General features: G+C 49.9%; 1 protein-coding gene across 1 annotated transcript in view; it reads left to right on the plus strand.

Moving 5' to 3' along the window:
- Positions 1-25728, plus strand: part of PRSS57 (serine protease 57) — a 237403-nt gene that overhangs the window by 97526 nt on the left and 114149 nt on the right. Inside the window, exon 2 of the mRNA XM_075337881.1 lies at positions 14715-14862. Coding sequence (XP_075193996.1) covers positions 14715-14862 — 148 coding nt within the window. The remainder of the gene's footprint in view (positions 1-14714; positions 14863-25728) is intronic.

Below are 25728 nucleotides of genomic sequence, written 5' to 3' on the forward strand. Positions count from 1 at the left end.
TGTGGCCGGGTACTGCACATCCGCTTCTTTGATTTTAATAGGAAACTGCTGCCACTATCAGAAGACGGAGCAGATCCAGAACTGAGCACTTCCGGCCACCTGCTACCACCGACACCTAGAGTAGGGAATTAACGGGGGTGCCAGGTGCCGGACCCCGACCAGCCAGACATTGGTGACCTATCCTAAGGAAAGGTCATTAATGCTAAAGTAGTGGACAATCCCTTTAATAAAGTCTTGTGCCGTCTGACAAGTTAAGGGTTACTATGTTTTTATTTATGTTGTTAGGAGCATTAAAGGGGTTGTGCAAGTTTGTGATGAGTCTGCATTCACTCCTTGTGTCACTCTGTGACTGCAGCCTTCTGAATTCTCACAGTGTGCACACTGCACGCTGTCAGGATTCTCTGGTGCCGGCGGTGAGAGTGGGAGGTTATGAAGCTGCAAGTATGCGATTTACACAGATGTGGTCAAGTGCTGAACAGACATGCTCAATGAAAATGAATTGACTGAGGCTGGACACATCAAAGCAGAATGTGTCCAGAATGTGGCCAGAAGTGTACAAATCTCACATGATCGTCCACTCTCCCCACTGGCACCAGCACCCCCCGCCGCACCCCCGCTAATTAATCCAGCGGTGGCCGCGAGTTACCTGACTGACAGCAGCTGATCGCGCTACTCATCTCATTAGCTGCGTGGAGGTGACCGGAGCGGCGGTGTCTTCTGCTGCTCCTGTCACCTCCATGCAGCAGAGCTGGATGTGACGCTGGAGGTCCGTAGAGTACGCTGGACATGGAGGGTTTGTCGGGGTTAATAAATTGGTAATGAGGGAATTTGTTTGTGTTTTTTATTTCAAATAAAGGATTTTTTTCGGGTGTGTGTGTTTTTGTACTGTCACTTACAGATTAATCATGGAAGGTGTCTCATAGACGCCTGACATGATTAATCTAGGACTTATTGGCAGCTATGGGCTGCCAATAACTCCTTATTACCCCGATTTGCCAACGCACCAGGGTAAATCGGGAAGAGCCGGGTACAGCCCCAGAACTGTCGCATATAATGTATGCGGCAATTCTGGGCGGCTGCTGACTGATATTGTTAGGGTGGGGGGCCCCCCATAACGTGGAGCTCCCCATCCTGAGAATACCAGCCTTCAGCCGTATGGCTTTATCTGGCTGGTATTAAAATGGGGGGGACCGCACGCAGGTTTTTTTTATTATTTATTTATTTTTTTCAATGCACAGTATAGACACGCCCACCGGCTGCTGTGATTGGGTGCAGTGAGACAGCTGTCACTCAGCGTGGTGGGCGTGTGTGACTGCAACCAATCACAGGCACCGGTGGGGGGAGAAAGCAGGGAATACGAGATTGTTTAATGAGCGGCCGGCTTTTTCAAATTAGAAAAAGCCGCCGAAGCAGTGTGAACGCCGTGCAGCGCCGGTGATCGGGGAACGGTGAGTATGAGAGAGGGGGGGACACTTCAGTCACTCGGGGGATTAGCGGTCACCGGTGAATCCTTCACAGGTGATCGCTAATCAGTACACGGCACACAGACAGAGCCGCAGCATGACTATGAAGTCGGGTGAAGTTCACCCGAGTTCATTCTCATCCCGCTACTCTGTCTTCCGACATGTAGTAACGAGATTTTGCATCACACACATACATTTCACACGGACAACACATACACATGTCAGTTATTTCACTCACGCACACACGGACATTCCACACGCACATACGGCTAGCATACGGGATACACACGCAGGCCACACATACCATAAAAACGGACCTAAAAAACGGAAAACGGACCCGAAAAACGGCCCGTTTTACACGGACGTGGTTTTCACGGATGTGTGGCGGAGCCCTCAGAGAGACGTTTTGGATCCTGATGTTAAACGCAACTTATCCAACAGGTTTAAATAAAGGTCTGACTTAATATTGCATTGTTGAATTTATTTGTTTGTGGATATATTTATTGTTTTTTAGTGTAATAATTTGTTAATTTAAATTTATTTATATATGAATTACTATCTCTGTTTAAATTTTCAGATCTTGCTTGGTATCAATCATGTTATTTATTCATATATAAACTTGAATTGTCATATATGTGAACGTTATTTCTTTTGCAAAATTACCATATTACAATATTTGTTGCAGATTATATGTTTAAATATACATTTGTGCCGCCCCCGTGGCAGCAGCCGAGCTGCTCGGATCCGGGTTCTCAGTGGCTCAAGGGTCTCTGGACCTGGGGGTCGTGCGGCCACTCAAATGAAGGGGGTATTTACAAGGGATTATAGAATTCGTGACGCCACCCGTGGTGGTAATTAGGAGTACCACCGCTGCATTTGGGAGTACCTGGGGATGATGGAACGGGGCAGCAAGGTGTTAGGGCCCTCCACGGGTAGGGGGGAATGCCCCGGGACTCGGTGTGTGAGGAATAAGACCGTGGGATGCAGGGATCACTCTTGTACTCACTAAGTCCATTAAGCAGACACCGACAACCAAGTAAACCAAATCTCTGAACACCGCTGCCGCTGAGGGGAGCTAGTTCGGGTCCCGTCCCCAATGGTGCTGCCTGATGATCCGTTGATCCATGACCTGCCTCCTGGCACTAAGTTTACTTCTCTGGTGGTCCCGGTAGTGTGAAACTTGCTAAGTGTGGGAGCTTGCTCTCAGGGTTCACGCTTGCTATTTTCTGGACCGTTTTGGGTGGAAAGTCCTATCCCTCTCGTTGCGCTAGTACCCCGATTTTGGAGCGGTTGGGAACGAATCTTGAAGGCTCCATTCACCACGGGTAAATTATCGGGTTGCATGCAGCTACTCCCCGACCTAGGGTCCATGAACCCCGTCGTGCCTTGGTTCCAGCCCGGTGCTGGTGCAAGGCCGCCGTCTGTCCTGCTCGACAGATCCGTGCCCCTTGCCACAATCCCCTGTGACTGGGGGTCCAACTCCTCTAGGCCCAGACAACCGTCTGCCACCTAGACAGTCTCCTTATGGGAGTCCCCGCTCCTGGCCTCCTCAGAGCTCCTCACAGCTCGAGGGCTACTCTCCAACCACTACTCAGTACTCAACTCTCTAACCAACTGACTACACTCCTCCCCTTCCCTCCCTGACCCCACAGGTGGGTGACTCTATTCCACTCAAGCCGTCCACTTGTGTGTCTGGTGGGTGTAGTGCAGGGTGTATCTAGGATTTGTTTAGCTGATGTAGGCAACACCATTTGGTTAGGGACCCATAACCAAGAGGGAGGTGGATACTGCATGGAAGGGTAGATTGTACAATACCCTGTGACAACCTGATAGTCCAGAGGCGTCACATTCCCTCTTGTTTAAACGTAGCTCGTCCTCGAGCTACAGGACATCAAAGGTTTATTTATTTTATCTTTTTTTCAAAGCTGCAAAATAGAAAATGAAGAACATTTTTATTAACAGGTTTTATCCCACATTAGGGAGGCATTTGCTTAAACGTTACGGTAACTTTTGAGTTCATCATATCAACAATGGAATGCTACTGGTTATGTTAGTAGCGGAGGCTCAACCTGCTCCGTTGCAGCCTCTTCCTGTGACAGTCCAGTCCCAACGTCCCGGATCCCTTCAACCCACCACCCAAACAACCTGATCCGCTGCATACCTATCCGTGGGTCCGTGACCAGGTTGAGGTCCCGTATGTTGCAAAAGACGACTCTGGTAGGCACAGGAGGTGCAACTATTTACAATGACACAAATCTGTGCTGGCCACAACCAGTCCTGTGGCCATGGTCCATATTTACTACTAAAATATAGATGCATAAAAGTAACAAGGTCCATGCATCTAGTGCACACAGCATATTAATTTTCTTAATCTGATGAGAATCTCTGTTGATTAAACCCAGTATGATTATTCAACATTCTTTTTTTTTTTTCTTATAAACACTTCTTTTTATGAAAAATAACAAACTATGAAACATAATAAACAAAAACACAGATTTGCTAATGGTTTTTAACTTTTAGGGGGGTTTTACACGTTGCGACATCGCTTCCAAAATATCGTCGGGGTCACGTCGTTAGTGATGCACATCTGGTGCCAGTAACGACCTCGCAACATGTAAATCCTAGATGCGCCGATAAACGATCGCAAAAGCGTCGAAAATCGGTGATCTGTGTAGCGTCGTTTATTTTCATAATGTCGGGTCAACCGCAGGTACGATGTTGTTTGTCGCTCCTGTGGCAGCACACATCGCTGTGTGTAAACCCGCAAGAGCGACAAACATCTCCTTACCTGCATCCCGAAGGCAATGCGCAAGGAAGGAGGTGAGCGGTATGTTACGTCTCACTCATCTCCGCCCCTCCGCTTCTATTGGTCGGCCGATTAGTGACGTTGCGGTGACGTCGCTGTGACGCCGAACGCACCTCCCCCTGGAAGGAGGGAGGTATAGTTTGACAGTCACAGCGACGTCGCCGAGCAGGTATGTGCTTGTGAAGCTGCCGTAGCGATAATGTTCGCTACGGCAGCAATCACCACATATCGCATGTGCGACGGGGGCGGGTACTATCGCGCTCGGCATCACTAGCCGATGCTAGCGATGTCGCAACTTGTAAAGTACCCCTTACATTGCAAGTTACCATCAACATTCTCCCCTATACCATCACTTGCTTGATCACATCCAGGGCATACCAGCCCCGCTTGCTGCAATGCTGAGTATACGTGACCATATCTTCTGGCTCCAAATTTCGCTCGGGGTGTCCCCTGGGAAGGTGGTGCGCCACATCCCGTCGGGACACAAACACCCCGGCTGTGAGGCCTGCTTCCCGGATAAACCCCCATCCCTGAATGGGATCAAAATGGTCCACAAGACCATGGCACCGTGGCCCTCGGACTCAGGAAGCAGCGCTTCTCACCTGCTCTTTTTCTTCTCAGTTACGGGCGGCAAGCTCCCGTCGTCGCCGGTCTTGTGTCGTCATTTCCAGTTGTAGCTTCTGCTGGTGTCGTTCCCAGTAGGGGGTGTCAGCACCCAGCCTCTGCTCCCTAGCTGGTATAGGTTTTAGCTGTACCCTCACGGCTCCAACAGCCGTTGGGTTGCCGCGCAGTGGCAGAACCGGCAGTCCTTCAGGTTCCACCTCCGCTTCTTCAGGTAGACATACCGACTGCTCCGCAGCCGGGGTTGCAGAGTCTGGGTGCTCCGCCTCGGAGGACGGGCCCAGTGATGCGGCCGGGTCTGGTGGGGCCGGTGTCGTGACTTGGTCAGGTGATGGGATCGGGAGCTCAACAGCTGGCTTTTCATAGACCTGGACTGAAGGTTCCACTGCCATGGTGGGGATAGGCAGCTCGGCGTCCGCCAAGGATGGGGTTAGTGGCGGCGGAGTGCTTGCCTGGAGCGGTGGCGGACCAGATCCCACAGCTGTATCGGCCAGATTAGAGTAATCAACAGGGAATGGGTAACCGCATTCCCGCTGTTCACGTGGGATTTCAATCTCACAGGCTCACACCACCGCTGCATTTGGGAGTACCCGGGGATGATGGCACGGGGCAGCAAGGTGTTAGGACCCTCTATGGGTAGAGGGGAATGCCCCGAGACTCGGTGTGTGAGGAATAAGGCCATGGGATGCAGGGATCACTCTTGTACTCACTCAGTTCATTAGGCAGACACCGACAACCAAGTAAACCAAATCTCTGGACACCGCTGCCGCTGAGGGGAGCTAGTTCGGGTCCCGTCCCCGATGGTGCTGCCTGATGATCCGTGACCTGCCTCCTGGCACTAAGTTTACTTCTCTGGTGGTCCCAGTAGTGTGAAACTTGCCAGGTCCTGCTCCCCACTATGACTAAGTGTGGGAGCTTGCTCTCAGGGTTCACGCTTGGGATTTTCTGGACCGTTTTGGGTGGAAAGTCCCCCTCGTTGCGCTAGTACCCCGATTTTGGAGCGGTTGGGAGTGAATCTTGAAGGCTCCATTCACCACAGGTAAATTATCGGGTTGCATGCAGCTACTCCCCAACCTAGGGTCCACGTACCACGTCGTGCCTTGGTTCCAGCCCGGTGATGGTGCAAGGCCGCCGGCTGTCCTGCTCGACAGATCCCTGCCCCTTGCCACAATCCCCTGTGACTGGGGGTCCAACTCCTCTAGGCCCAGACAACCGTCTGCCACCTAGACAGTCTCCTTATGGGAGTCCCCACTCCTGGCCTCCTCAGAGCTCCTCACAGCTCGAGGGCTACTCTCCAACCACTACTCAGTACTCAACTCTCTAACTGACTGACTACACTCCTCCCCTTGCCTCCCTGACCCCCCAGGTGGGCGACACTATTCCACTCAAGCCGTCCACTTGTGTGTCTGGTGGGTATAGTGAAGGGTGTATCTAGGATTTGATTAGCTGATGTAGGCAACACCATTTGGTTAGGGACCCATAACCAAGAGGGAGGTGGATACTGCACGGAAGGGTAGATTGTGCAATACCCTGTATTTGGTAGTTATCATTGTATGGTGGATGTATTTGTTTAAATGTTTGTATTTTTACCTTTGCTTGCAAGCAGCCTTGATTTTATGGTGCAGGCCATGTAAAGGAGGTTCCCTTGATCATGTGTAGTCTATTTAACAAATGAGTTCAGGAACCTTACCTAAGGGCCAAGTTTTATAAAGCTATTTTTAGGGTCTGTAAGGGGAGTCAGGGCCAAGGTGCGCCTTCATAGAATGCAGCCCAGGAGCTGCAGAAGGTGATTCTTTTAGTTTAATAGGGAAAAATCTGGTGACAGGTTCCCTTTAAAGTATTTTTCTCCTAATTACCTCTACAACTATCCTATGCCTACTGAAAAAGTAACATCTCTTGCATTGCTGTATTTAGGTGTCCATACACATGAAATAGCTCTGATCCAAAAAAGCAATCTGTCCAGACTACTAATCTATATATATAATTGCCTTATTCTGTCTGTCTGTCTGTCTGTCATGCTCCAAAATTGTGTCACCGTGACAGTGTCACCGTGACATGTCCTTACGGTGACACAAAGCTGATTGGCCGCTGGGCTCGCCATGGCCCCGCCCCCCACACCGATTGGCCGCTCGCCCAGGCTGCGCCCCCACACGGATTGGCCAGCCGCTCGCCCAGCCTCCGCCCCCCCCACAGATTGGCCTCTCGCCCCGGCACCCTGCAGGCATTGGCAATTCGGCCACGCCACACCCCGCCCCCCTCACGCAACGCACGTTAGCTCTGGCCCCGCCCACCTCCCCCCGCGCATTCCCCGAACTGACAGGGCTGTCACGGAGGTGAGTACTGTACTCCCCCCCCCCTCTCCCCCCCCCGCGCATTCCCCGAACTGACACGGCTGTTAAGGGGGGTGAGTACTGTACTCCCCCCCCCCATCCCCCATCCCCCGCTCGCACGGGAGTGGTGTGGGCTCCCGTGCGAGCGGGGGACGGGATACGTTGGCATGGTTACAAGCGCATCGAGGTCCTGTAGCGGCGGAAGATCCACACGCACACACACACACACACACATCAGCTCACACTCACTCTCACACTCACTCTTACACACACCTCACACACACATCACATCGCATCCACACACTCACAGCATCCGGCGATATCCCTTGCTTCTCGGCCTCGATACTGTGCTGTTGTGACCTTCCAGGACCTGACGGAGGATCACATGGCCAGAAGCATGTGGTATCTCCGGATGTTGTGACTGTGAGCGCGTATGTGCGATATCGTCAGTGTCTGTGTGTGTGAGTGTATGCGATCGGGTGTGTGTGTGTCGGGATCGGGTGTGTGTGAGTGGATGCGATCGTGTGTGTGAGTGGATGCGATCGTGTGTGTGAGTGGATGCGATCGTGTGTGTGAGTGTCGGGATCGGGTGTGTGTGAGTGTATGCGATCGTGTGTGTGAGTGGATGCGATCGTGTGTGTGAGTGTCGCCAGAGGAGGGGACAGAGAGGGGCTGAGGCTGGGGACAGAGAGGGGCTGAGGCTGGGGACAGAGAGGGGCTGAGGCTGGGGACAGAGAGGGGCTGATGCTGGGGACAGAAGGCTGATGCTGCGGGTAGAGAGGCTGATGCTGGTGCAGCATGGGGGATGGATTACAATGGGGGGTGCGCAGCATGGGGGATGGAGCACGTTTGGGAGTGCGCAGCATGGGGAATGGAGCACGTTTGGGAGTGCGCAGCATGGCGGATGGAGCACGTTTGGGAGTGCGCAGCATGGCGGATGGAGCACGTTTGGGAGTGCGCAGCTTGGCGGATGGAGCACGTTTGGGAGTGCGCAGCATGGCGGATGGAGCACGTTTGGGAGTGCGCAGCATGGCGGATGGAGCACGTTTGGGAGTGCGCAGCATGGCGGATGGAGCACGTTTGGGAGTGCGCAGCATGGCGGATGGAGCATGTTTGGGAGTGCGCAGCATGGCGGATGGAGCACGTTTGGGAGTGCGCAGCATGGCGGATGGAGCACGTTTGGGAGTGCGCAGCATGGCGGATGGAGCACGTTTGGGAGTGCGCAGCATGGCGGATGGAGCACGTTTGGGAGTGCGCAGCATGGCGGATGGAGCACGTTTGGGAGTGCGCAGCATGGCGGATGGAGCACGTTTGGGAGTGCGCAGCATGGCGGATGGAGCACGTTTGGGAGTGCGCAGCATGGCGGATGGAGCACGTTTGGGAGTGCGCAGCATGGCGGATGGAGCACGTTTGGGAGTGCGAAGCATGGCGGATGGAGCACGTTTGGGAGTGCGCAGCATGGCGGATGGTGCACGTTTGGGAGTGCGCAGCATGGCGGATGGTGCACGTTTGGGAGTGCGCAGCATGGCGGATGGTGCACGTTTGGGAGTGCGCAGCATGGCGGATGGTGCACGTTTGGGAGTGCGCAGCATGGCGGATGGAGCACGATGGGAAGTGCACAACACACCACACACACACACACACACACACACTGGGAACCACAAACAACTGCCCTACACAGACACCTACACACACAGACAACGCTGCACACACACAACACCCAACACACAAACACCTCGGCACACACAAATATACGCACATACCACACAACACACACATTGCACAAAACATACCTCCCCCCAAAACACACCACACACACACAAACCGCGCAACACACAACGCTACAGACACACAGCGCTCCACAAACAACGCAACACACATACAACACCGCTCTCACCCCCGTCACACCCAGACAACACCCAGAACATGTACAGCGCCTACACAAACACTTGGTAACTACACACAACATATATATATATAACAAAAATCATACATGAACTACACAATACGTAAATTCTAGAATACCCGATGCGTAGAATCGGGCCACCTTCTAGTGTAATATATAAAGCTGAGTGTGTGTGTATGTACGCTTAAGGAATCTGCACCGTCGCACAACCAAATCATTTGACTCTGGGAACGTCATAGACTATGTTTTGAGGGGTAATTTTAACCCCGCAAAAAAATCCCGCTTATATACTCTTTGGATGTGTGATGTAATATAATGGCTGTTGTGACAGTTAGCTTGGATATTTATCAGGTGGCCTATAGCAACCAATCACAGCTCTGCTTCTATTTTGCTACAGGTCATTAATAGGAGCTCTGATTGGTTGCTATAGACAATGAAGGACATTCTTAGTATAAGATAGCTTTTGTGTCAGTTAATATGATTTCAGTGGTGAGAGGGGAAGAGGGAGAGAGACAGAAAATTAGAGCGAGTGGGAACGATGGAGAGAGGGGGAGTGGGAGAGTGGGAAAGTGGCCGAGTGGGAGATGGGGAGAGTAGAAGAGAGGGAGAGAGCGAAAGAGCGAGAGTGGGAGAGAGGGAGAGCAGGAGGGAGAGTGGAAGAATGGGAGAGAGGGAGAGTGAGAGAATGGTAGAGAGGGAGAGTGGGAGAGACAGAGCGAGAAAGAGACTTAGTTACTATCCCGAGCAATGCTGGGTACTACTGTTAGTTACATACAAATGTGTGTTGCCTGTAGCTGAATATCTTCCATGAGAACAAAGGGATCCGACATTTAAATTTAAACTGCCCAATCCAGTTTTTACTCAACATCATCTGTTGATGGAGAGTCTGGAGACTCAACCTTAATCTAATATGTTTTGGGAAATTAACTGGGAACTCTTAACCAAGCTCCCAAAGCTCCATATTCCCCTGGGAAGGAATGACTTAAGAAGGGTGACTTTAAAAGTTGAAGCTCTGCTGCTGTGACCTGGAGATAACTACAGTGGGGAAAAAAAAGTATTTAGTCAGCCACCAATTGTGCAAGTTCTTCCACTTAAAAAGATGAGATAGGCCTGTAATTTACATCATAGGTAGACCACAACTATGAGAGACAAAATGAGAAAACAAATCCAGAAAATTACCGCGTCTGATTTGGCAAGATTTGTTTTTGCAAATTATGGTGGAAAATAAGTATTTAGTCATATAAAAACATGCAAGATTTCTGGCTCTCACAGACCTGTAACTTCTTCTTTAAGAGGCTCCTCTGTCTTCCACTCATTACCTGTAGTAATGGCACCTGTTTGAACTTATAATCAGTATAAAAGACACTTGTCCACAACCTCAAACAGTCAAACTCCAAACTCCACTATGGTGAAGACCAAAGAGCTGTCGAAGAACACCAGAAACAAAATTGTAGCCCTGCACCAGGCTGGGAAGACTGAATCTGCAATAGGCAAGCAGCTTGGTGTGAGGAAATCAACTGTGGGAGCAATAATAAGAAAATGGAAGACATACAAGACCACTGATAATCTCCCTTGATCTGGAGCTCCACTCAAGATCTCACCAAAATGAATCAAAATGATCACAAGAACGGTGAGCAAAAATCCCAGAACCACACGGAGAGACCTAGTGAATGACCTGCATAGAGCTTGGACTACTGTAACAAAGGCTACTATCAGTAACACACTACGCCCCAGGGACTCAGATCCTGTTTTCCAGACTTGTTCCCCTGCTTAAGCCGGTACATGTCTAGGCCCGTCTGAAGTTTGCTAGAGAGCATTTGGATTATCCAGAAGAGTATTGGGAGAAGGTCATATTGTCTGATGAAACCAAAGTAGAACTGTTTGGTAGAAACACAACTCATCATGTTTGGAGGAGGCAAAATGCTGAGTTGAATCCAAATAACACCATACCTACTGTGAAGCATGGGGGTGGCAACATCACACTTTGTGGCTGTTTCTCTGCAAAGCGACCAGAACAACTGATCCGTGTACATAAAAGAATGAATGAGGCCATGTATTGTGGCATTTTGAGTGAAAACCTCCTTCCATCAGCAAAGGCATTGAAGATGAAACGTGGCTGGGTCTTTCAGCATGATAATGATCCCAAGCACCCCACCAGACCAACAAAGGAGTGGCTTCGTAAGAAGCATATGAAGGTCCTGGAGTGGCCTAGCCAGTCTCCAGATCTCAACCCAATAGAAAACCTTTGGAGGGAGCTGAAAGTCCATGTTGCCCAGCGACAGGTCCAAAACATCACTGCTCTAGAGAAGATCTGCATGGGAAATGGGCACCAACAGTGTGTGCCAACCTTATGAAGTCTTACAGAAAACGTTTCACCTCTGTCATTGCTAACAAAGTATATATAACAAAATATTGAGATGAACTTTTGTTATTGACCAAATACTTATTTTCCATCATAATTTGCAAAAAAAATCTTGCCAAATCGAACAAGGTGATTTTCTGGATTTGTTTTCTCATTTTGTCTCTCATAGTTGTGGTCTACCTAATATTTCAATTACAGGCCTCTCTCATCTTTTTAAGTGGAAGAACTTGCACAATTGGTGGCTGACTAAATACTTTTTTTTCCCCACTGTAGTTATCTCCAGGTCACAGCAGCAGAGCTCCAACTTTTAAAGTCACCCTTCTTAAGTCATTCTTTCCCAGGGGAATATGGAGCTTTGGGAGCTTGGTTAAGAGTTCCCAGTTAAGTTCCCAAAACATATTAGCTTAAGGTTGAGTCTCCAGACTCTCCATCAACAGATGATGTTGAGTAAAAACTGGATTGAGCAGTTTAAATTTAAATGTCGGATCCCTTTGTTCTCATGGAAGATATTCAGCTACAGGCAACACACATTTGTATGTAACTAACGGTAGTACCCAGCATTGCCCGGGATAGTAACTAAGTCTCTTTCTCGCTCTGCCTCTCCCACTCTCCCTCTCTACCATTCTCCCACTCTCCCTCTCTCCCATTCTTCCACTCTCCCTCCTGCTCTCCCTCTCTCCCACTCTCGCTCTCTCGCTCTCTCCCTCTCTTCTACTCTCCCCATCTCCCACTCGGCCACTTTCCCACTCTACCACTCTCCCTGTCTCCGTCTTTCCCACTCTCTCTCATTTTCTGTCTCTCTCCCTCTTTCCCTCTCACCACTGAAATCATATTAACTGACACAAAAGCTATCTTATACTAAGAATGTCCTTCATTGTCTATAGCAACCAATCAGAGCTCCTATTAATGACCTGTAGCAAAATAGAAACAGAGCTGTGATTGGTTGCTATAGGCCACCTGATAAATATCCAGGCTAACTGTCACAACAATATTACGTCACACATCCAAAGAGTATATAAGCGGGATTTTTTTCGTGATTATAAGTACAACGGTGCAGATTCCTTAAGCGTATATACACACAAGCATAGACACACTAAGCTTTATATATTACATTAGTAGTCTGGACAGATTGCTATTTTGGATCAGAGCTATTTCATGTGTATGGACACCTAAATACAGCAATGCAAGAGATGTTACTTTTTCAGTAGGCATAGGATAGTTGTAGAGGTAATTAGGAGAAAAATACTTTAAAGGGAACCTGTCACCAGATTTTTCCCTATTAAACTAAAAGAATCACCTTCTGCAGCTCCTGGGCTGCATTCTATGAAGGCGCACCTTGGCCCTGACTCCCCTTAAAGACCCTAAAAATAACTTTATAAAACCTGGCCCTTAGGTAAGGTTCCTGAACTCATTTGTTAAATAGACTACACATGATCAAGGGAACCTCCTTTACATGGCCTGCACCATAAAATCAAGGCTGCTTGCAAGCAAAGGTAAAAATACAAACATTTAAACAAGCTATACCCAGGTCACTGCAGCCACAAGTTCAGAAAAGCAGGATGGATAGCAATGTCTGTAGTCTGTTAGGCTCAGTACCACTGGCATTTCCAGTATTAGATCAATATGTGAGTATATATTCTTACAAATGAAGGGAAGGGATGAGCTACCTACTTACTGCACATGCCCACAGGCACCTGGTTTCCAAGAGTAAAGAGTGTGCCTTACTAACTAAATGTACTTAGGTTTTTGTTATTTCATCCATTACATTTTCTCTCTTTCTATGTTGTATTCCCGGAAAACCTCGATAAATACTTTATGTGAACCCCTTTTTGGAAGCTGCAAACATATCTTACCTGCCACAAGGAGGTTTTTGTCGGCATCGCCATCTGTCATGGTGGCGTCAGGATCTGTGGAGACTACAGATTCGGGCACTCTGCCTTCTAACTTCTCTAATGTCTGTGATCAGCACAGGGATACTTGGGCATCGACCCACAGACTGGTATTTCATAGGCAGGTTAGCAAGAGTTAATCCCTGCTGGGCTGCTTGTTAATCTCCTTTGAACACATGCTGTAGGGGAGCAAGTCACATTCACTCCCATCCTATTAATGTCAGCTATAGCAAGTCTGGAGCTACCGGTGTTCAAAGGTGGTGTGATCCAGATTTACTCTATGGCTGTAGTACTTTATTGCTGGGAGCGAATGTGGTGTTAACCCTTGTTGTCCTTTTGTTGCTGCCTTACTTCTTGTTTTTCTCATTAGTTTCTTACTGTCTGTTACTGTGACTTTGCAGTGTGTTTGACTTTTGCTTTTTCCCTGCCTGTATTTATCTGTGTTGCTATCACACTCCTGTCCTTCCATCCCTGGGGAGGAGGGAACAGATTAGTTCTGGTCAGGAAAATAGCCAGGCATGGGACTCATGAATTACCGTCATTAGGAGTAATTAGGTTAGGCATAGCCCAGGGTTCCTTAGGGGTGCTTCACACATAGCGAGATCGCTACAGAAATCGCTGCTACGTCACGGTTTTGGTGACGCAACAGTGACCTCATTAGCAATCTCGCTGTGTGTGATACTGAGCAGCGATCTGGCCCCTGCTGTGAGATCGCTGCTCATCACACACAGCCCTGGTTCGTTTTCTTCAAAGGCGCTCTCCCGCTGTGACGCACACATCGCTGTGTGTCACAGCGAGAGAGCGACGAAATGAAGCGAGCAGGGAGCAGGAGCCGGCATCTGGCAGCTGCGGTAAGCTGTAACCAGGATAAACATCGGTTAACCAAGGGAAGCCCTTTCCCTGGTTACCCGATATTTACCTTCGTTACCAGCCTCCGCCGCTCTCGCTGCCAGTGCCGGCTCCCTGCTCTCTGCACATGTAGCTGCAGTACACATCGGGTTAATTAACCCGATGTGTACTGTAGCTAGGAGAGCAAGGAGCCAGCGCTAAGCAGTGTGCGCGGCTCCCTGCTCTCTGCACATGTAGCGACGTTATGATCGCTGCTGCGTCACTGTGTTTGACAGCTAAGCAGCGATCATAACAGCGACTTACAAGGTCGCTGTTACGTCACAGAAAATGGTGACGTAACAGCGATGTCGTTGTCACTGTCGCTATGTGTGAACCCAGCCTTAGTGTGAAAGACAGTTTATGAGCCCCCTCTCCCTCGCTATCCTGCAGTTACTGTATATTGTGACATTACCTATCTCTAAAGGCTTTCTATCTTTTTTTGTAAATAGGGGCACACAGGATTGTTGGAGGTCGGGAGGCCAGAATTCATTCAAGACCATACATGGTTTCTCTACAGATCAGGGGACAGCATTTCTGTGGAGGAGCTCTAATCTATCCTAACTGGATTCTTACTGCTGCACACTGCATGGAAGACACGTAAGAAAAAATTGGACCACTGTAAATTCATCTGTATATTGAGTGGCAAAAGTGAATGATATATGTAGTCAGTCAATAAGATGTTTACATCTTTTAAGTTGTCTGTACAGATGGAAATAGGACCTCATTTAATTGGTTGGTACTAGAGTTGGTTCATGCAAACTGAATTGGAGTAACTGGCCGCCGAACAAGGACCTGAAAATTGATTCACACAATCTATAGTTGCTACAGCTTGTGAAACACTTTAGTGCTAATTTAAAAATATTCATGTGCATACAACTATGCTTCATTGCAATATTCGTTTTCATGTGGCTTAACCCCTTAAAGACCACCTCAGAACTAAGCAATTTTTTCTCCAGTTTTTGCTGACTCTGTCACGCTAGGTACAGGGAAGTACCAAGCGAACGGTAAAAGGGAAGGGTGAGATGCTGACCCCTGACCAATCCTACCACTGGCTTCCTTGCCAAGCCGGATACCTTAAACTGCCTGACTCTAAAGTAGACTCTAGGTAGGGAGCGGATGGGATGAACGCTTAGTCAACCCCACTATGCTCTAAATAAGAAGCATGGATAACAAATAACTTATTTCCACATGGCTCAGGGAGAGGAACTGCAACAACAACAAAGTTTCTCCAGATGCATACAACAAGCCGACTGATTGCACTGAAGACTTGTTAAGGCTATTAGACCTATCAACAGCCCAGAGTGAGGGGAAATGAGGGTATAAAAAGACACCAAAGAAAGTGCTGATGAAAAACAGCTGAAAGTATGAGGGACTCCGCAGGCTCGTAAAGGGAAAGGGATGAAAACCAAGCAGAGGAGACACATAGGATAACAAATATACCAAGCAGGAATAATTTAAGGTCATGGAGCAGTTTGTGCAGTCAAACACTGTAACCTTCTATAGCTGGACACCACAGGACTGCCTGTCACACATGTCACTATCTTTCAATTACCTTCAATATCATGTGATTGAGCTTGCAAATAGTTTGTTCTCAGTGTGATTTTGCTTAAAGGGGAACTGTTATTTCATAAATCAATAGTAAAAGTGAAAATAAGAAACTTTGTGATATACACTGTGTGCAGAAGTATTAGGCAAATTAGTATTTTGATAACATGATAACTTTTATACATGTTGTCCTACTCCAAGCTGTATAGGTTTGAGAGCCAACTACCAATTAAGTAAATCAGGTGATGTGCATCTCTGTAATGAGGAGGGGTGTGATGTAATGACATCAACACCCTATATAAGGTGTGCTTGAGATTTGATGGGTTTTGAAAAGTCCAAAATTGTGGGATTTCTTGCAGAGGGATGCAGCAGTCTTGAAATTGCCAAACTTTTGAAGCGTGATCACCGAACAATCAAGCGTTTCATGGCAAATAGTCAACAGGGTCGCAAGAAGCGTGTTGGGCAAAAAAGGCGCAAAATAACTGAACATGAATTGAGGAAAATCAAGTGTGAAGCTGCCAAGATCTGCAATGTTACTGGAGTATCAAAAAACACAAGGTGTGCCATACTCAGGGACATGGCCAAGGTAAGGATAGCTGAAAAATGACCACCTTTGAACAAGAAACATAAGATAAAACGTCAAAACTGGGCCAAGAAATAACTTAAGACTGATTTTTCAAAGGTTTTATGGACTGATGAAATGAGAGTGACTCTTGATGGGCCAGATGGATGGGTCAGATGCTGGATCAGTAAAGAGCAGAGAGCTCCACTCCGACTCAGATGCTAGCAAGGTGGAGGTGGGGTACTGGTATGGGCTGGTATCATCAAAGATGAACTTGTGGGACCTTTTCGGGTTGAGGATGGAGTGAAGCTCAACTCCCAGACCTACTGCCAGTTTCTGGAAGACAACTTCTTCAAGCAGTGGTACAGGAAGAAGTCTGTATCGTTCAAGAAAAACATGATTTTCCTGCAGGACAATGCTTCATCACATGCATCCAAATACTCCACAGCGTGGCTGGGCAGTAAAGGTCTAAAAGATAAAAAATAATGACAAGGCCCCCTTGTTCACCTGATTTGAACCCCATAGAGAACCTGTGGTCCCTCATAAAATGTGAGATCTACAGGGAGGGAAAACAGTATACCTCTCAGAACAGTGTCTGGGAGGCTGTGGTGGCTGTGTGTCGCCGAGGGATAAGGAGTACTCAGATCCGGGCCAAGGGGTCACTCTTGTAGGTGTACGGTGGCGTGACCCGGTCTGTGATCCCAGGCTCCACAGCAAAAAGGGGATTATGTACAGGGGAATTGTCCGTGACGCCACCCGTGGGTTGCGGTGATGAGATGGTGGCACCGCCGCTGCCTCTGGGGACCATGCCCAGGACTGTTTGTGTGGGGCAGCAAGGTGGAATCCCCTCCACGGGTAGGGGAGGTGTAGTCCCGGGGCCCAGTTGGGGGTTGTGGTGGTGGCAGGGGTTGCAGGGAATAGTACACTCACAGTTTGGTTATCGTGGTGCTGGATGAAGCTGGATTGATGTGGAGGGTCAGGAACGCAGATGGAAGAAATACTCAGAGTCTTTTGTAAACCAAATTGCTGGTAACTGGTGCCCATGGCTGCTGTGAGGACGGGTCCCACACCCGTGTGTGTAATTCAGGTGTTGTTTTCCTGCCTGAGGTCTGTGTCTGTGTCTGCTCCATGCACCGGTCCGGACAGGGTCCCGACAGCTGGCACCGGGGGGCCCTCTCCCAGTCCACTTCGGGTCCCCACAAGCGGCTGGCCTATTCCTAAGGCCCTCACAGCCACTCTCCCTAGCTCCCCACTGGAGCTGCGTCCAGACTTCTCTCCTCCTGCAGACTGACTAAAACTCTACTCTCGCCAAGCCCCTCTCTCCCCCCTCCCATTTTCCTGAGGAGGGGGCTAGTGGGGCCTGATTGGCTGGTGTGTGTTGGTGTGGGAAACTCCCCAAGGGAGAGGGCGATCTGCACCAAAAAGATGGATGCAGACTTCTGTGACACCCTGGTTTTGCCAGGGCGGCACAGCTGCTGCACGCAATGTTCATCGTAAACAGATCAAGCAACTGACAGAATCTATGGATGATAGGCTGTTGAGTGTCATCATAAAGAAATGTGGCTATATTGGTCACTATTTTTTTTGGGTTTAGTTCTTGCATGTCAGAAATGTTTATTTCAAAATTTTGTGCAGTTATATTTACCTGGTGAAAATAAACAAGTGAGATGGGAATATATTTGGTTTTCATTAAGTTGCCTAATAATTCTGCACAGTAATAGTTACTTGCACAAACAGATATCCTCCTAAAATAGCCAAATCTAAAAAAAACCCACTCCAATTTCCAAAAATATTAAGCTTTGATATTTATGAGTCTTTTGGCTTCATTGAGAACATAGTTGTTAATCAATAATTAAAAAAATCCTCTAAAATACAACTTGCCTGATAATTCTGTACACGGTGTATATCATCAGAGAAATATGCTCTTCCTGGACTGATAATTTATTCTCAAAATTCTCAATTCCTTGGTAAACTCTATCTTCCGTGAATACCGATTTTTAAATGACTGAGATAGGGGATGAGAGTTTCCCTTAGTAAGATTCTATACAAGTGGAAAGGTGAGCAGGGGCAGAGCTCTGCTTCTAGCTCCTCCTCACCTTCTCCCTTCTACATTAGAGTCTTATCAGCACCAACTGCCATCTCTCATCTCAGTAATTTAAAAATCTGTGTTCAGTGAACAGATTTTACCAGATAATTGGGAATTTTGAAAATGAATGATAAGTCCTGACTAGTGATGAGCGAAAACATTTTAGATAATCTAAAACTTCGGATTCGGGTTCACATGCCCGAGCACTTTCCTCAAAAATCTGCAACGTTTGGCTTTGTTCGGTAACTGTTCACAGTTGCACTAATGTTTTTCTTCTACCTTATTATAACTTTGGCTAGTATAGTGGTGCGTATAATGAATGGGAGGGGAAGTGTATATTGTTTGATGAAGGGATTACTTACCCATTTCCACACGTGCAGCTGTCACACTGCTTTTGGGTCCACTCATTACATCTCATATGTATTTGACACGCCCCACCGATGCCTGGGGGAACTCGTTACCGGGCCGCGGCTCTGTTCTGGCTGGGAGAATGTCACGGCGTCAGGGCCCGGTTCCGTGACCACGGCGGTGTCGTTTTAATAAAGATGGCTGATGATGGTGAGGTAATATTTACAAGGGAGATGTCGTGACGCCACCTGTGGTATGCGGCAAGATGGGTGCCGACGCTGCTGTTCAGCTTTCCTGGGGTCAGTGGTGACGCAGCAGAGTTGGCATAGCTCTCCACAGGTAGAGCTAGGCCCCAGGGCTGTTCGGAATAGTAGTCTGTAATGGCGGGGCACAGTGCCGGAGGCGCGGGTTATGATCAGATGACACAGGGATGCAGTTACAAGGTTTTTACTCACAGTTAAGAGTTCCAGGTGGGCACATCCAGACAAATGCTGCCCTAAGAGATCTGAGTCCTGCTGTGATGCGATCCATCCGATTCCAGATAGTTCGGAGGCACAACCCAGTACACCCTTCTATGTTCCTTTCCTGGTCGTCTTCCTGCGCTGACTTCTCCTGCCTATCCCATGCCTGCACACACAGTGCCCGGTGTCCGGAGACCCTGTCGGGTGGCTTGAAGCTCTATTCGTTTGGCCCTATGTGGTCACCTTTTCACTGGATGTGTGTGGATTTGACTTTGGCACTTGAAGTAACCTCAGTCTCCGGTTAGCCGAGTCTTAAAGTTCTCCACTAGCTGAGGGGGCGGTCCTCTACTGCGGCTAAGTTCCTCCACTCCGGTATGTCGTCTGTGGAATGAGGCCACGGGAGTATGGTCGCTTCCCGTGGGCTCTAGAAGCCTTTCTGTCGTGTGCCTTTGTGCCGCCCCGTGCTCGGCTTCAACCGAGCTGCTCGGATCCGGACCTTCAGTGGGTGGCTCGAGGGTCTCCGGACCCGGGGGTCCTGCGGTCACTCCGACCAAAAAGGGGTTGGCGGTTTGGGGACGTAGGTGTACGGCCGGAGCCGTGTTTTAAGTTCGTGATGCCACCCACGGGATGTGGTGAAGATGGACACCACCGCTGCAGTTACAGGGCACCCGGGGGAGATGGTATGCAGCAAGTCGTTAACCCCTCCGTGGGCAGGGATGGTGGCCCCGGGACCCGTTGGGGGTGCTTTGGCGGTGCAGGGAGACGGGCGTCCGGAGGGCACTAGTGTACTCACTAAAAGAATGAAACACTCGAGTCTCTGGTAAACCAAGGTGATGGTGATCGGTGCCCGCAGCCGGCTGCAGTCGGGTTCCCCCACCCGGTTGGTGGTCTCTACCTTTCTCCTGCACCTGTTTGAGATGTTGGACTACCTGCGCTTGCAGCGTCAGGAGTCCGCTCCCCGGCTTGTGGATGTCGGAAGAGCCCGATTGCCCGCAGACGCTGGCCCGTGGAATCTCTGATCCGTGGCGGTGGCTGCTTATCCCCCTCGTTGGGCTGTTGTCTTCTATGAGGGACTTTGGGTGGGAAAGCACCTCAAGTCCAGACCACAATCAGTTAATTGACTCAGTCCAGTAGTTTCTAGACCTCGTTTCAGGGTCTGAGTATCCCCTCTTGTGCTCCGGTTTCTGAGCCGGTTCCCCAGGTCGGTACCAGCAGGCCACTACCCTGTCCAGTCCACCACGGTTCCACCCAACCGTCTTCCCAGCTCCTGCATACAGAGGCCTCCGTATGCCTCCTAGCCAAAGGTGCCCGGGCTCCAACCCTGGCACCTGTCAGTCTGTCACAGGCCTGAAGTACAGGCCTGACCTTCTCCACTGCACTCTCAAACTGCTCTGAACTGTGTTTTCCTGCCTCAGGCTGTCTGAACTCCTTGGTGGGTGTGTCTAACCACCTAGCTCCGCCCCCCTGATGTGTCCATCAAGCACTGAGCAAGGTGAATAGGGTGTTATGTGGTTGGCTGGTGACACCTAGTGAGGGGACTGGTGTTATGCGGGGCTCTATCTGTGACCACCTGGCTTGTCCAGGGTGTCACACTCCCCCTTGGTTAACCACAGACCGTCCGCGGGCTGTCCAACCACCACCGGTTTATTTTGCTTTAAACTGTAAAAGATAAAAACAACATATTACAAGTATAATAACATATTTACATTATATGAAAGCTTATGTTCTTCCCTTGCGGGAGGCAGTTTACTTAAACGTTGCAAACATTTTTATTAACCGGGAACGGGACGGGACCGGGTCCTTTTCATTTTGCCCACCCAAGCAAACCTAAACCTTGATGCTGCCTCTAAAAACAGGTCAGCACCCCTTTTCCCCAGTCCAGGAATCGGGTTCGGATCCGGGTGCTGCCCACACGGGCCGGGTAATAAGTTCCTTACCCGGCAGTCTCTCAGAGGCCCCACGTCCAGGGGACGGTCTGCATGGTGACGGGACCTCGGCCTACAACATCCCGCAGGTCCTTCCTCCAACCAGCCTCTCTGGAGACTGCAGGACATGAAAAGGTGGTCCAGGGATTATTTACAAAGCCCAATAATGTTTTTGGGTGGCCTGCCAGTTCTCGGCCTTGTCTCTATTTTGACTCCTTACAACAGGAACTTATGTCGCGGGCGGAGGAGGGGACGCTGCGCTCTCCCACTGCTCGGGTCCGGCTGCTGCTCGGTGGTGGCTCGAGCGGTGGGCCGGATCCCGGGGACTCGAGCGGCGTTCCTCGCCCGTGAGTGAAAAGGGGGGGATTGATTGTGGGGATTTGATATTGTCCGTGACGCCACCCACGGTTGTGGTGAGATTGGTGACACCACCGCTGCTCTGGACGGGGATCCCGGGAGAGATGACAGGGAGCAGCCTGGATGTTAGTTCTCCCCTCCGTGGGTAGGGGGTTGGTTGTCCCGGGGTCCGGTGAGAGGGTAGGGATGGATGGCAGGCGGGTTACGGGGCCTGGTGAGGTGCAGGGTCGCGGGGGCAGCGCTGTGCCACACGGCACGGTGGTTCTCACTCAGCCAATGATGAACACAAAGTCTCCGGTAAAACAAACGGCTGGATGGACGGGTCCCACAGACGGCTGCTGCATTTCTCCTCCCGGCAGGTTGATGGTGGCTGCCTTTCCCTGCACCTGTGTAGTGTAGACGGCTCCAATGGGTTCCCACCGGTAACCCGCTCCCCCAGCTTGGATATGTGCTGAAGGAGCCCCTTTTGCCCGCAGACTCTGGCCCTGGGAACTTTAGCCTTGGCGGTGACTGTGCTTCCCTCTAATGGTTGGTTGTATATATTTGTTTGCCCTCATTTTTGCCCATAACTAACATGGCGGCCCGGCGCGCAGTGGGTGGGCATTCACACTTTGACACTGCCCGAAGACGCTTCCTTAAAAGGAGAGGCATGGGTCTAATGACGTCAGGAGGATTTCCTCCCACCCATGCTTCTCCTGGCATGGTCGGATGGCTCTGATCATTGGTTGAGAATACCGCCCACCACCTGCGCTCATCACAAGGCACCCTATTTAAACACGCACATCTCTTCACTTCCCTTATGGCCCCCGAAGAAGATCTACCTCGAAACGTACGTCGGGCGAGTGAAGGGACCCGGTGATTGAGCATCACATCACTTAATATGGGTGAGTCTGGAGCACTGTGCGGTCTGATTTTTTGCTGAACGCACGGGCAGACTGGCGTGGGTATTTGAGCTTGAGCGCCACCTAGTGCCCCTAGCGCTGAATAGCTTTGATTTGGACTTTATTCCACTGCATATATGTATAATTGAGCTTGTGCTCCAGATACGTTTATAATACGTATCTATTTTCTTACACCTGCACTATTTGGGTCAGTGTTTGCTCTATTATCCGGTTTCCCTTCCATTTTGGGCTTTTTACAGTGTCCACACATTCACCTGTCATTTTTTGACTTTGTATAAAATTATGGTCTCTGATTTTTGCAATCAGTTGTTTAATATAATGAACTGTTTTTTAGAATTTTGTGACAAATAAAAATTATTAAATTATTAAACAGTTTGAGCATGTGTTATATTTATACTGTTGCAACTAATGATGGGTCATAGAAACTCCCAATTTCTCTTTTCTTGGTTTCTAATGTGTATGATGGGAGTGACCCGGTGATGAAATAATGCGGTCCGGTTTGTTCCTTTTTCTTGTGATTAATGGTTGGACTGTTGCCTTCTATCGGGACTTGGCTGCTGGGAAACCCAGGAGGTTCCCTTCGCTAACGGATTTGACAAATTCCACGGCGACTCCTAGCCTTGTCGGGGTCCGTAAGCCCTGCCGGTTGGTGCTGGCTTCTCTTTGCATACCGGTCCGGTACCGCCGGACCACCACCCGTCCACGGTCCTTATGGCTAGCTCCAATAGGCCTCTCCTGCAGACGGTCACCACCGTCTGCCAACCTTGCTGTACCGTCCGGGCCACACACCCGGACGCCGTCAGTCAGTTGCTCACTTCCCACTTTACTCCTCACTCCTCTGACTCCTCTCCAAAAACTCACTGCTCTGTTTTTCTGCCTCCAGGACTGTGTACTCCTCGGTGGGAGGAGACCAATCGCCTGGCTCCACCCCCTGGTGTGGACATCAACCCCTGGAGGAAGGCAACAAGGGTTTTGTGTTTGGCTTTGGTGTGCCTAACCGGGGTGTGGGATGTGTTGATGTTGTTTTGTGACGACCTGGCTTATCCAGTGCGCCACACTTAACTTGGTCCCAACGGGGACAGGCAGTATGGTAGCCGGGAACCGCTACTTTTTTCAACACTTTTAATCAGGTTAATCAAAATTAATTTGGTTAATTGGCATTCATTCAAACAATCAACATACAACATCCCTAGATTGCGGTCTCCCTGTATCTGAGTGGGGGCTGACCGAAGTTAGGGCTTGTGGACCTTCTGACCCCACTACTCTCGTGTGGGGCAGGTGGAGGAGAGGGGACAGCAGGTCCCTCTTTCTGAATGTCAGGTATGGCTGTCAGAGACTTGCGGGGGCATGGTGTAGGTGCATCCCTGGGCGCTCGCTTTGGTGTTTCGCTGACGGACCTCTCCGGCTCTATTTCTTTCACTGGTTGTGGGAACATTATAACGGGAACAATCACCGCGCCATTCTGCATAGGCCAATCAGTTGGAAAATCACCCATCACTGTGTGGATCACCTCTTTCTTCTTCTCCACGCTCGGCATGGGAACAGGAACCTCGTCCATCAGTTTCAGGGGCCCTGGGCATCTCTTCAGGTGGTCCCTGGAAACAGTGGTCGTGGTCTTTCCCTGGTCGCGACTAATCAGATAGGTCTTCTCGTCCTCCCATCCGGTTGGCTGTATGATGTAGGGGGTCCCCTCCCACTGATCATCCAGCTTGTGTGTCCTCCTTTTACGCTTCAGCACCACATCTCCAGGTCCAAAAGGGGCAGCCTGAGCCCGTTTGTTGAAGCGTTGTTTCTGCCTCACTCGGCTTTGACGCAGATTCTTCTCCACATACTCCTGGATCTGTCGGTACTGCTTCTGTTATTTGGCATCCCAGTTGGCAGTGGGAGGAAGAGTTTCAGGCACTTCTATGTCCAATTCTAGGTCCACTGGCAGCCGTCCCTGCCAGGCTCTCATCAAGTACGCAGGTGTACACTTGGTGGACCTGCAAGGGATTTTATTGTACATGTCCACCAAGTCGGGCAACTTCTCAGGCCACAAATTCCGCTCTTCCAGGGGCAGTGTCTTGAGGAGATTAAGGACCAGATGGTTCATTTTCTCACACATCCCATTAGTTTGGGCATGGTAAGGCGTGGTCCGGATTTTCTTGCACCCGTACAGGTGGCAGAACTCCTGGTACACCTCCGCTTCGAAGGCTGGGCCCTGATCCGTGAGCACCTTTCCGGGTAGCCATGTGGCTGGCAAAAGTAGGCCTGGAAGGCTCTGGCTGCAGTGCAGCCGGTTAAATCTTTAACAGGGACGACCACCATGAATCTTGAGTAATGATCCACAATGGTCAGGGCATAGGTGTACCCCCTCCGACTGGGCGTGAGCTTGATATGGTCCAAAGCGACCAACTCTAGTGGCTGGTGGGTGACGATCAGCTGTAGCGGGGCCTTCTGACTGGCTTTGCCCCGCCTTCTCAGTGTACACGGAGCACACTCCTGGCAACAGGCTTCTACAGACTGCCGCATTCTACTCCAGTAGAAGCGTTCCCTCAACAACATCTCCAGCTTCTTCCAGCCGAAGTGCCCTGCGCCATCATGGTCGGCCTGCAGATCCTTGGGCACACACGCCTGGGGTACCACCAACTGGCGAACCTTTTCATAAGTTTTCGGGTTAAGCAACCTCCTATACAGCTTGCCTTGATGCAGATAGAGATGGTCCGTCTCTTTCCACAACCGCTGAGTCTCAGAGGCAGCGGTAGGGTTCAGCCTGGAGGCACCTTGGGCAATCATCATTTTGATGAGCTGGACTGCAGGCTCTTGATCCTGGGCTTCCTGCCACCCCCGGCTGGGTATCAGGTCGAGGTTCGCTTGCTGCTGGCCAACACAGGGTTTTTCGTACTTTGGCTGATGAAACGCGGGCAGCTTGATCTCCTCCAGACCGTCTTCCCTTTCCCCTTCTTTGGGTAGGTGTGGCATTTGAGACAGGGCGTCTGCGTTGATATTCTTTCAGCCAGCCCTGTACTTAATGGTGAAGTCGTAGTTGGATAGTCGAGCCACCCACCGCTGCTCCAGGGCGCCCAGCTTGGCCGTGTCCAAATGTGTCAACGGGTTGTTGTCCGTGTAAGCAGTTAACTTCACCGCCTCTAGGTAATGTTTAAAGCTCTCGGTTATTGCCTACATGAGGGCCAGGAACTCCAGCTTGAAGGAGCTATAATTCTCGGGGTTCCTTTCCGTCGGCTGGAGCTTCCTGCTGGCGTAGGCGATTACCTTCTCCCTTCCATCTTGTACCTGG

Source organism: Anomaloglossus baeobatrachus, chromosome 1, assembly GCF_048569485.1.
Source record: "Anomaloglossus baeobatrachus isolate aAnoBae1 chromosome 1, aAnoBae1.hap1, whole genome shotgun sequence".
NCBI lineage: Eukaryota > Metazoa > Chordata > Amphibia > Anura > Aromobatidae > Anomaloglossus > Anomaloglossus baeobatrachus.